This window comes from Poecilia reticulata, linkage group LG4 (assembly GCF_000633615.1).
Source record: "Poecilia reticulata strain Guanapo linkage group LG4, Guppy_female_1.0+MT, whole genome shotgun sequence".
NCBI classification, from domain to species: Eukaryota; Metazoa; Chordata; class Actinopteri; order Cyprinodontiformes; family Poeciliidae; genus Poecilia; species Poecilia reticulata.
The window spans coordinates 13,234,720-13,248,321 of NC_024334.1; the positions used below are offsets into that span (position 1 = coordinate 13,234,720).

Below are 13,602 nucleotides of genomic sequence, written 5' to 3' on the forward strand. Positions count from 1 at the left end.
ATATATACATATCGCTAATCTATTCAAACACATTGTTGACACTAATTTACAATATGAGCCAAACAGAGAAAGAATTACATCAAAATCATGCACAATTATTGAATCTTCCTTTATATTCAGACTCAGAGTGATGTTGATCTGAGGGCTTAGGCCTGCTGGTGGCTGAGTGGAGGAGGCAGCAGAGCGTACACTAATGATGCATTAAAACCTTAACCTTCTCAAGCCATATGAAACTGTCATTAATTCACAAAAGGTCAGTGTAGGGAAAAATGTCTGCGCCCACATTTGCATGTTCTCTGGCTTGAAAAGAAAGGCCAAGCTAAATTATAAAACTATTTCTTGTAACAAATCACCTCTAATTTTCACCTGCAACCATTTTCAGATCACTGATTCTAGTTTTCTAAGGGACCTTAAAGCATGTTTGGGTTTTCTTCAAGAATGTTGATAAAAAATAAAAAAAAGTGGAAAACTAACTGACTGACAGATTGGATCAGATCTAATGGTTGGTCATTATTATCAGAGAGTTTGTTGTCTTACAAAGGACTCAACCACACTCAAAAATCTGGTTTTGGTGGATGCCAAACATTGTCCTCTACATAATACCTTCTGCTAGTAAAGTTAGTTTCTCATCACATAACATGATTTTTCACTTTTGGTAAGGAAGAGATATGTTAACCATCTGGCTCAAAAGACAAATTAAAAATTTATAAGCTTGGATGGATGGATGTTCTTGTTACAATCTGTTCACCCCCCTCAGCTGCCGCATTATATCTACTAAGTAACTGGTTTGAACAAGTTACCAGCTTTTTAAATTAATGGCCCCCACATACTCCAGCATATTTCACTCTGCAGAGGACCATGCATATTCGAGGTGGACTCAAAGTGGACATCCGCCTGACAAATCTGCGCAAAGGTACATTTTTCAACTGTGTACACCTGGTAAAATCCAACCCCTCGTTTTACACTTCGTTTTACAGGGTCTAACCCTTCGGCTATTGGAAAAGTATTGCTTGCTGGAGGCATGGACTGTGTTGAGGTTTGGAACAAATAGATTTGGTTTTACCCAATTGCTATGGTTTGGCCATGACATGAAATGTGCCAGCTCGATACAGCTTACCAGAAATTGTGTGCGCTGTAAGCAACCCAAGGAATAGGGCCATGAAATCTTTACCAGCATTAAAATGTACTAAACATTCTCCTTGCTTGGAATTTAATTGTTCAATATTTGAAAGCATGGGCAACATTGACTGAATGGCTTTGTTTGCTTTCCCTTCTGCCATTGTCAAGCAACAACCCTATAAAGTAGCGGTTCTCAACGTGGGCGGTACCGCCCCCCAGGGGGCGTTCAGAGGACGGCAGGGGACGCTGGTGGACATTTTTACAAAAGGGGGGCGCTGGGATGCCTTTGGGGGGCGTTTGGTCGAAGGTAAAGTTTACACCTTAAATGCACAACAATACCAGTTTAGACTTTGAGCAACTTGGTAAAACTGTATTGTGTAACATTAAATCATGCTTGGCTGCAACTGTACCGATGGCAGCTCTCCTTCTATTCAGTGTTTGTAGCTTCTGTTAACTTCTTCTGAAAAATGAACCCATTTAAATAAAGAAATCCCTCCATGGGTGATACCACGATAGCGTTCATTTTATAGCGTTAACACCGGTGCTGTAAGTGGTCCGGCATGAAACTGGGGTGATAGAACAACACAACACTTTTAAATTTCAATAATCAGAATGCAGAAATTGTTTCCGTTGTTTTAAAAGGTTTATGTCAGACTGCCTTTCCCCCATCGATACACTCCTGACGGCCCTGCACCTTAGGGGGTAAAAAACAAACAAACTCTGAAACAGGAAAAGCTGGACTTAAAACGGAGCAACGAACTACATGTGAATTATGGCATAAAAACAGAGAATCTGATGCTGAACAGTGAAAAATCAACACATGATGTGAAACACATGACGATTAGGCGGCACAGCAGGTGATGAGTGAAGATTACTGGTGGTCAACAAATGATAAAAATAAATCTAGCAACAGGAAAAAAACTAAAGTGGACATAGCAATAAACCAGGAGAGGATAATACTAATCAAATGAAACTAAATGGAAATGAATGAAGAACAAAATGAAAGAATAAACTAGGAAACTAAAGTAAATACAGAGGAATAAACTGGTATGGCAAGACCTTTCGAGCAATAATTAATACAGAGGACTGTATGGCAAGAATAAACAGACACTATTTCCAGATAAAAGGTAAAATAATATTGTTGAAATGTCATGGGTTTGTTGAGACCACATCTAGTACTGAGAATAACAGTAAAGAACTGATCACTTATTTATGTTTTTAATTAGATTTGATATATTTATTTCTTCAATATTATTTTTATGTCAGTGTTAATGTCATGAGGCTGATGACTCCATGACACTTTCAATTTGACTCATTAGGATTTGATTAAAAACCAGATTTGTTCTTTGTAATTTCTGTCCAGTAAAACTATTAATCTATAAATCAATAGACAGGTCTATATAAAGACATAATCCATGTTTCTGTCTCATATTTGTATGGCATTAAAAGGATCTGGAACTTTTGTTTTTCCACTGAAAGCTCTGGTTTGCACAATAAATGCCATGTGGGTGAAATTTTATGGATGATACTCTGATGTCCCATTCTCCTGAAGGCAGCACAGAGCTGCACCATCAGAAACTGAACTGACAGAAACACTGAAGAGAAGAGCTATGATTAATGTAGCTACAGTTCTATCCATGTTTTAATGTTGCAGAGCTCAGTCATTTTGCAAATAGTTCAAAGTTTAAACTGGCATGTTGAACATCTTTTATCTGCTCATTTTGTGGAATATTTAACAACTAGAAAATGACACAAAATAAGAATTATTTTTTCCACTCTGATTGGCTGCTGTTAGGCCTACCAATTTTAACTTGAATGTTCATTGGATTTTTCGTAGACGCCTGTGAAAATAATTTCTATTCCCATGACGTTTTTGTTCTCTGGGAAATTATTTTTGATGATAAAAACAGAAACAAGCATAAAAATCAAAACATCTACAATAGTGATAGTAATATTAATGATAAAATAATGGTCAGTGCAAAGTAGCCTACAAATTCTTTGGTGTCGGGCGGAGAGGGACCTGGATAAAGGCTAGGGGGTGCTGGCCCAAAAAAGGTTGAGAAACACTGCTATAGAGGAATTATTTGTTTGTAAACACAGCGGATATATGTGCATCTTGACTGCAGAAACAGTTTCTTTAAATGCTCACTGATTGCTATGGTTACCCACATTTATTTTGTTGCTTTAACATCAGCCAGCATGTTGTCATAGTACTACAGCAGTTGTCACAATGTGATAAAGTATGTTATGCTACCAAATTGACATTAGTGATCCATCAATGATCCATACGGTGGGAAATGGTGTTCAGATCGAACTGTTCTATGTGAACCACTGAGCCAATACTGTTGTGTCAGCACAAGCAGTCGCCAGAACACAGAGAGTGACTACCTCTTTGTGCCCCATCATCTGTCTAACCTGATGGAGAAAAAAACGGGACTAACTTGCTTGTGGAAAATTAACCATTTGTCACTAGAAAAGTAGAAAACACTCAACTTTGAAATCTCAACCATCTGCGATCAGTGCGAAGAGTCTGCGCTGCTCTCAGATTTATGCACAGTATGCTCAAGTATGTGGGAAACTTTAGTATTGAACTGAAGTTTGCCATTGCTATAATTGTCTTTGTTTTCACTGTAACTCTCATTTTATCTCATCTCAACGCTTGTTTGTTACAGTCCTAGTGTAATTAGTGTGGCTCTGTGTAGATGCTTCATATACTTATAATAAAGGTTCAGGATGGGATTTATACAGAATATAAACTGTGAAAAGTGTTATTGTTTTAAAGCTACTCCAATGTGAAGACCCTTCTCTTTATTGTGTTCTGTATTCTAGGCTAATCAAGAACCTTTTAACAGAGGGGCCAGGGCTGGTCATTTTCTCTACACTTGAAACACCATCTAAAGGAGGTCACTCTATTAAAAAACAATACTGGCCACTTCTGACTAACCGCCAATGGCTTTGCTCTAACACCCACTCATCTTCTCCCGTCTTCCACCCTTTACTCCAGCCTCATAATTGCTTCCTCACTCTCCAGTGGCACTGAAGGAAATGGATTGGGTAAATGTGAGCAGACCAGTGCTGCAGGGATGGGAGGAAGAGTATAGCTCATGGATAGGAGGTTGGAGTGTGTGGGGATGGAAGAGCTTTGGTATGATGTGTTGAATTTTAATGTCACTGAATCCAGCCTGTTGCTTGAAATATGCTTATCTATTTTAACACTTTATTTTCAGATTTTATTTTTTATTTTTACACAAATGACAGATGTAAGACAACTCTAACAATACATACCACCAAGTGGTACGTCATACGAAAATTCAATTAGAACTAAGCCAAATGTAAAGAAAAAACAAAAATCCAGTTCTGATTTATAAAAACACAATGTACATGTCCTTGTGTGTGTCTGCACTGAGGACCGCTATCATCCAGATTATCATATCTTCTCCAATTTGGCTTTAGTTCAATGAAACACCTTGAACTGCACTAGACATTAGATGTATGCAAACAGAGGATGAATGAATATGATTAAGGTAACAGAGTTCTGGGAAGATAACCTGGGAATACAAGTTACTGACAAGGCCCTGGAGTCTAGCATCTATTCCTTTGCTATGCCAAATTTTGACTCTAGAGAGAGGATTTGATGTTGTAGGGGCCCAGATAAGTGGTTGTTTAACAACTGCATTAAGACCAAATGGAGATCATTTGACCATAGGATTCTTCATGTGACCACCACAATTAGGAAAAGCTGAACATGTCATAGCAATAGATGAAATATAGGTTAGCAGTGGAGCTCTGTAGCAGACCAAAGTGGACCTGTATGCTTCTTACATTCAAAGCCACATAAATATTTTCTGAATATTTGCTGCCCAATAATAATATAAAAATTTAGGTAAGGCTGAGCTTCCATCTATAAAAATATGCACATCTTTTCCCCCTTGTCACATTTCTGTTTGTTTGTGAATTACTCTTTATGTTGGACTATCTGATAAATTCATGGAGGGAGCAGTTGTAATGTGATAAAATATAAAAGAGATGAAGGGGTGTGATAATTTTTATAAAGCATTGTATACAGCATCTTTGTATTTTATCCTCTTTAACAAGGTCAGATCTCCCTCCATTGCCCATTGTTGCGTTATGAAGGAGTAATTGTTCACAGCCTTAATGTTTACCCACGTAAAGTTCTGGTGCTGTCAGACTTTGAGGTGTTAATTTTCTGTGATCTGTGTTCAGGGGTCATTCATGTCATGGTGATAAATTACTTCAATGTGTCATTTGGAGTTTTTATGTTATTTGTTGGTCTTTTTTATGACTTTATTCAAGTTAAGTTTGGTGAGATCACAGTTGGGATCATAGAACCAAAGGGTCGTGGTATGTACAGTTAAGTTCATAATTATTCATACACCTGGCAGATTTGAGTTTCAAATAATCTTGATTAACATGTTCCCTCTAAATTAAAAATAATAATAAAGGAGTGGTGTTCTATATTTTCCAGGCACATGATCCCATCTTGTAGCACAGTCATGTAAATCATGTACATTTTTTGGCACGCCAGAATGGTTGCCACGAGAGATGAAAGGATTTTTCAAACATGCGTAAAAGAATAAAAGCAACGCTTATTTTTCTGATGAGGGAATAACACTACAACGTGACATAAACCTCAACAATGTTGATATTACATGAATGCCCTTTAATAATTTTGAGTGGTCCAGCCAGAGCTCTGACTTGAATCTGATAGAGAATCTATGGAGGGAGCAAAAGATTAGGGTGATGAGAAGGAGGCCTTTCAACCCTTGAAGACATGGAGCTCATCACCTCTGCCTCATTAGAGGGGTATCAATACAGTTTGACAGCCCTTTTTTGCTGGTCCCCAAACACAATCACTGTTTCTACACATAAAAACAGTAATTTTTACTGTTGCTCTTCTTACTTTGTTTTATGTTTTGAGTGAAACGGTCTCATTTCCTGTCAGAACCAAACCTTTTGACTCTACTGCTGACAGATCAGTCTGCCAGCGAAAGGAGTCATTTGAGTCTTAAATGTAGAAGAAAACTCGCATCAGATTCTGCTGATCAACTTATTTATTAGGTCATTCAGGCGCTGAAAGATCCTCTAGAGTCTCTGCTCTCTCTGTACTGCTGCCGTCTTTGCCTTCGATCATATTACTGTGTCACACTTGTTCCATAGTCGCCTCTCACTGTTATGGGTCTATTACTGCCTCCAGGATGGATCAGAGGTGTAGTACTGGAGGAAGAATTTATTTACTCCCATTCCTTGTTGAGACCTTTCAGCTGATTGTGATGCTTAAAGAGCATGTAGATCATGGACTAAAAGTATGATCTAAAAAGAACTGTGTAGATTTGCATGAGTCACAAAACTGACTGATTTCCCCCTTAAAACATCCATTTCTCATTGTGTTCTTTGTCCCCTCTGTCTCTAACAAATCCTCTTTTACCTCCTGTTTAAACCTGAACCTGGTTTCTGGATGATTACTGTAGACTATTTGTTTTGGTGCTTTGTCTCTAAAATAGCTGCTCATTCTCTCTCCTTTTTTCTGCTTTTGTTCCTTGCTTGCAGTTTCATATATATTTGAAGCAAACTGACCTCTCTGGATAGCAGTCGAGCTTCACTGTATTTGGAATTTATTTTTTAAATTCGCTCTGCTGCCTGTGATGACTTCTCCTGCCTGTCTTCCTTTTAGGTTTCTTCCCCTTACTTAAGTCTGAGTTGTGATTAATAAACACAACCACTATAACTGAATGTGACCCCATGTATTTCTCATGTTTCATCATTTTGCTCACTATGAAGCTGAATTGACTGTTTTTCTCCCTGTTTTCCCAGATATCTTCAGTGATCTGTGTACAGCAGCACTCTCTGATTCTGAAGAAAACAGCGTCAGTACTAGGGAAGATGTGTCTTAGTACTGCAAGTAAATATCAGTGGACTGTTGTAATTCATTTGACTTTGATCTCAGACATTGATCAGCTTAATAACTGCAATCTTCAATATGTAATTTAAAAGGATTATAACTACTTGTATTTTTTTTATGGACTACAGATATGCCTTGCTCTTATTGTTGTAATTTTTTTTTCTTTGATTCACTGATGTTTGTGAGTGAAACTCCTGCAGGAAGAAGCTGGAACTTTCTCGAGTGCCACTATTAGAAAGCCTTCTGTATTTTTAAAATAATTTCTACTAGGGATGCGGAATATATCAGCACTAACATCAGAATCGATTAGTAACTTTTTTAATACATCAATTTGATAAATCAAACTGGGCCAATATTAACAACTGATATTTTTTTCTATCTTGTTGCCATTTGCTTTTGGACAGGAGAGAAGGAGGTTGCTCGTGTGGTATTTGTTTGGTCATGTGATAGTAATGTTGATGCAGCAAACACAGAAGCACTGGGAAAGTCAAGCACATATAATATTGGTTATTAGCCATAACAGCAATATTAGTATCAGCTATTGATATTGGCCCAAATGTTCATATTGTTGCATCTCTAATTTTTACTCCCACTGAGTGGATTGGCTATATACAGTAAACATAACCTCAGATTTACAGTCTCTTCAGAAACTATTCAGAGCCCTTCACATATTGCACTTTTTAAAATGATTTTCAATTCAGTTAAAAATGCTGCTGGTAAAATGCGCTAAATATGTGAAAAGATGAAATTGGCATTTGCTGACATAAGCAAATTTTCTTGAAGCTGCTTTCTTCCACTTCTAGCGCTGCTCTTTAATTGCTTCTGTAGAAAGAAGGGAATAACTTCTCTGAGGTAAGAGAGCCCCTTGAGTGCTCTGTCACAAAAACAGGTGTCTCCTGGTAAATGCTTGATATTCTTTATTGTATTCTGACCCTCAGAGTATTTAGTGTTTTAGTTTAACTACATCAAAACGTTTTGCCACACAGGTCAAAATTATGAAGTGAAAAGGACTTTTAGATGCCCCAAAATTAAAAAAATCCAGAAGTGTGACTTTTGTTATTACCCAACCAGCAAACTAAAAATGTAATGTTTTAATTAATTGAATAAAGTTGTTAAAAATTTTGTAGAAAATGTATCTATAAATCAGTGTAAATCTGAGACATAAATGGGGTTCTTGCTCCACTGATCTGCGTGACTCAACTCTGCATTATCTGGGAATGGGACCAGAACAACAAAAAAACCCACAAAATGTTTCCTTTGTGGATGCATTGTCTCATTATACAATACACATGTGAAAACAAAACTCTTAATATCATGATTTCAGTTTCTCTGTGACTTGTTAGGTGAAGATTATTGTGATGACATTAAGTTTGAAACAACTTGAGATCTGATTATTTCCTGAGGAGACTGTTCTGACTTGCCTTTTTTCACATCTGTAAGAAATTAATAGCTGCAGAATTACTGCAAAATACCTACATTACTGTAACAGCTCTTAATATAAAATATCTTTACTTTGTTTTACATAAGTGGAAATCCTGAAAAAAACATGTTGGTGATACAAAATTACAACTAATGATTTTTATGTCACTCAGGGGCATAATGGCAATTTTTGCACAGTTTGTTGGGGCTTATTTACTGTGTTTTAGTTTACTTTAAAGCTGTATGCTATGTTTTTCGTTTGAGCAGACAGCTTCATGAAGGGGGGTTCTGCTCCATCCATAGTTAACTCTTTTGAGCCTAAAAGTGGAGCAAGGCCAGGATGCCAATAGCACAGTATGCAGAGTCACATGTAGCCATGATTAAATGACCATCTTGGGCTTGGACTGATTGCTGCAACATGAACACATTTCCTCTATCAGGGGTTTTTGCATCTTGGAAAGTCCAATTCACAACAAATTCCTTTTATCAGCTAATGATAGTTAAATCACTTCCTGGCAGAAAAAAACAATCAGATCTGATGTGTTTTCCATTTTCTTCTTTGTACATCATCATGGAAAGTATGAGGAAGAAACCAGATGGCTTTTGAAGGAAATTATTATTTCTGTGTTCAGAAACCGATTTGTCTCTGTGACATGTTATGCTTCATGGCCCAGAGAAAAACTCACTCATTTCTACATAATGAGATTCTGTTAAGAACATTTCATACTTTGAGTTGCTGTTTTCGACCTTGCACCTGCAGACAGGACACACTCAAATATTGTTTCTAATATTTGTACTTGGGCTGCACAGTGACAGGAAAATTAATGATAAGTGGTTATATGTAGAAACCTGTTTGACACAGTTTCTTATGTCTAATTAACTTGTTCTGATTCGTTTCTGTTTGTTACTAGCAGCAGAAGGACTTGTTTATTCAGCTCACTGTCACATACTGTTTAAATTTACATCATAATATTTTTAAAACCAAGAGTGAAAGCTAACAATTTTGCCACATTAGTTGTGTTTCAGAATTTAGTGCTGGTCCTCAATCTGTAACCTATTATCCTAACTATAATCTAAAGTACACTGAATAAAAAGTTCAGACTATTAAGCAATATGCTCTAAACATTGTTGAAGAACTACACTTCAGTAAGCAGCAGATAAAACATTTCCCTTCAATTAATATTCAATCTTTTCTATCTTTTACTGCTGTGTCTTGTTCCCCTCTGTTGAACATGTATCTTTGAACATTTGCATTTGATGACATTACTTTGAGAACACTGACATATAGCTTCCCTGTTTCACTCCCAGAAGGATTATATCTTTTTAAAATCACCCTGGCTACAAGCTGTAATGTGTTTGAAATGAAAGAATACACCAGAGTTTATCACAGGATGTCAGATAACTGGACACTGTAACATACAGTGAGCCCCTTAATGAGTATATTAATGAATAATTTGCTTGCAAGAATTGATCCATGAGTGTAATTTGTATTTTGTTTGATCAGAATTAACTGGAAAATGCTGTATCTTTCTTTAGGAAATAATTCGGTTATACTGCATCATGAATAATGCTAGAATCTTTTCAACTCTAGAATGTATCATGTCTGTATATTGTATCTGTTATTATATTGTACATATTGCTCACTATGATGAAATACCTTTACAATATGAAAAGTCTTGCCTTGTTTCTTTTGGACTTCTCTTTTTTCCTGTATTCTATAAAGTGTAAATGAAAACTGCATTTACACTCAAACATTATTTTTTTCAGCTGATCAAAAGTTTAAGACCATAGCTCAAAAAACCCAGAAACCCCCCCAAAACAGAAATCAAAGTGTCAAAAAAAAGGACTCAGTAATGAGTAGCTCCACCATTCTTGTTGATGACTTCAAACAATTGTTTAGGCATGCCTGATGCAAGTGTTTCCAGGAGGCTAGTGGGAACGTTGCTCCAAGTGTTGAAGATGGCTTCACAAAGGGCATCCACTGTCTGGAACTGATGTCCATTTTTGTAAACTTCCCTTGCCATCCATCCCCAAATGTTCTCAATTGGGTTTAGATCTGGGGAACATGCAGGATGGTCCAAAAGAGTGATGTTTAGGCCTGTCACGATAACAAATTTTGCTGGACAATTAATTGTCTAAAGAAATTATTGCAATAAACGATAATATTGTTTCAAGACCTTTTGACACTGATTTAATGGAAATGACTAATAATACATGCAATTTCCTGATATTTATTTCAAAATAACACGTAACACTGGAACTGATTAACTAAATAAACAAAACAACCAAAATAATAACACAAATAAAATGAATGGAATGGAAAATGGGCCGACAACTCGTGTAGTGTGCGCTGGACATTAGACTAAGGAAATGAGGAAGGGAGGGTCAGTGGAGAGCACCGGAGTTGAGCCTTTTTTCTTTTAGTGTCATCAACAGAAAGAAAAAAAGGCAGAAAGAGACGATAATTAAAATGATCTCGATAGGTTTTTTTATCCGATTAATTGATTTATCGTTTATCGCGACAGGCCTAGTGATGTTATTCTCTTGGAAGAACTCCTTTGTCAGGTGGGCATTGTGAACTGCAGCATTGTCCTGTTGAAAAACCCAATCATTACCACACAGATGAGGGCCCTCAGTCATGAGGGATTCCCGCTGCAACATCTCCCCTTATGAACCTGCACAACCTGAAGCTCAATTGTTCCATTGAAGGAAAACRCACCCCAAATCATGATGGCGCCCCCACCACTGTGCCGTGTAGAAAACATCTCAGGTGGGATCTCCTTGTCATGCCAATAATGTTGGAAGCCATCAGGACCTTCAAGGTTAAATTTTTTCTCATCAGAGAAGACAACTTTCTTCCACCTTTCAATGTCCCATGTTTGGTGCATCCTTGCAAAGTCCGAACGGGCAATTTTGTGGCGTTGAAGAAGACGTGGCCTTTGAAGACGTTTTTTGTTTCTGAAGTACTTCTCTCGCAGGTGCCGTCTGATGGTTATTGGGCTGCAGTCAGCACCAATAATGACCTTAATTTGGGTAGAGGATCGTCCCGTGTCTTGACGGACAGCCAATTGGATCCTGCGGCTCAGAGCTGGTGAAATCTTTTTGGGTCTACCACTTGACTTTTTTGTTCCATAACCCTCAGRATCATTTAAAAAATGCAAAATGACTGTCTTACTGCGTCCAACCTCAGCAGCGATGGCACGTTGTGAGAGGCCTTGCTTATGCAGCTCAACAATCCTACCACGTTCAAAGTCAGTGAGCTTTTTTGCTTTTGCCATCAGGAGGTATTAACAGTGTAAAGATGACAGAAAATGACATGCAATCCAGATTTTTGCACAGCTTTTGGCTTTTAAAGACTATGGTCTTAAACTTTTGATCAGCTGAAAAATCATGTTTGAGTGTAAATGCAGTTTTCAGAAAATTCCCTGCTCAAAAGTTCTTGTCTCTTGCACTGATTTGTTCCTTTAACGTTGTGAAGCTCTACTTAGAACCTTCTTAAGATCCAATAGGGCAAAATGCAAATTCTTGCAATTTTTTGACTGGTCTTAAGATTTTGATCAGGAGTGCATTTGCAGCATTTTCCACTTTGCTTCCATTTCTTGTGGCTGCAGTATTTTTCTGTGTGCATTTGAACTGCATTCTTTCTCTACGTCTCCAGGCACTGTAACATCGTCAACACTAGTTTTACATGATAGAATAACCACAGATTGCCCAATATCCACACATTCTTGAAAACCTCTTCATTTTTCTTAGATCTGTGGTACATGCTAGTCTGCAACCTATTCTTTCTATTTATTACACCCAGGCAAAATATTAAATGTTTTCTCAGAGTTCAATCTAGTAAGTATATTGGCAGCTGTCTTTGTATGTGTTTTTATTTTTACATGTAAGTTTGATCTTAACCCTCCTGTTATGTTCGTTTCTGAGGTACAGCAATACTGTTCGTGGGTCAATTTGACCCACAGTGTGTTTAGTCATGCTATAGTGTCAGAAACCAAAAAATTTCTCCAAAACCGTTTTGTATCTGATTATTAACTCCAATGCTAACCATTTCAATCAATATTTGTGCACTGATGTTTTTTATTTCTCACAAATAAAGGATCAATGACGACAATTTACTCATTTGGACATAAAAAATATGATTTACATTTTTTATGCCCACTGAAAAAACTTAAACACAAAATAACACTAACTATCTTTGAAAGTGATTTTTCCATAAAAAAATATATATTACATTTAGATTTTTTTTGAAGGGGTGATATTTATAATTGAACTTGAGACACTATTCTGCTCTGGGTCAAATTGACCCTCTGATTAAAATCAAGACAAAAGAGTCCTAAAGATGATCCTCCAGCTGGATTTCCAGTTTAAACCTGCATGTCCAAAACATAACTGGGTTTTTCATCACATGTTGCCCAGATTTTTATGCCATATTCAGCTGGTGTGGAAGGCATATATTGTGTAAATGAGCAGCGACCTCTGAATGCCAGGGGTGATCTTTATGAATGCCGCAAGACTTTCATCTACTGTGACATTAGGGCCTGGGTTATAGAACAGAGGAAGTTACCAGCCCACATGTTCCACACTGATCTATTAGCTGCTAGTTTGTCTTTTCTGTCGATTGTCATATCAGATTACTCTGGAGAGAAGTCTCCAGAAACATTATGGCCCAAAATATTACCCTGCCTGTCTCTGCATCCCTTAGACTGGCCGTTGATTCAATCTTTGGCTTGAAAACTCTGGTCAGAATGAGAACCTCCAAATATGCATATAAATGCATTTGGTCCAGCTCCTTCCAGTTCTCTCCAAAAACTCTCCTTCCTTTTAGATTTGTCATTTCAACAATGTTTTCCCGTATTGCACGAGGCCTGAGTAGCTCAAAGACTGACTTGATGTCTGTGTTGTGAGTTTCTGCCTCCTAGTCAGTCCTGGAATGATCAACAAGAAGTTCCAGAGCTTCCAAGGTTTTCATCTTTTTATTTACCTGCGGCTCATTTCCTGATCTCTGACAGTGACAATATTACATGTACCTTCAGTGTGTAATGTGTTTGTTTAGGACTCCCTTGCAGAGAGTATTTATGTTTCCCCTCCACTTCTACTGAGTGTCCACTCAGTGTGGGAGGAGTTTGCCCACGGGAACAGAA

The 13,602-nt window shown here is 37.5% G+C and overlaps 1 protein-coding gene across 5 annotated transcripts in view; it reads left to right on the forward strand.

Annotated features, from left to right (window-relative positions):
• Positions 1-10,125, forward strand: part of mcf2l2 (MCF.2 cell line derived transforming sequence-like 2) — a 182,136-nt gene extending 172,011 nt beyond the window's left edge. For 4 of the 5 annotated variants that reach the window (XM_017304428.1, XM_017304431.1, XM_017304429.1 and 1 more), the window contains one exon: positions 3,949-6,940. In XM_017304428.1, the coding sequence (XP_017159917.1) occupies positions 3,949-4,159 (211 nt within the window). In that variant the 3' untranslated portion in view covers positions 4,160-6,940. The other variant, XM_008407840.2, reaches the window with a different exon arrangement.
• Positions 10,126-13,602: the final 3,477 nt, after the last annotated feature.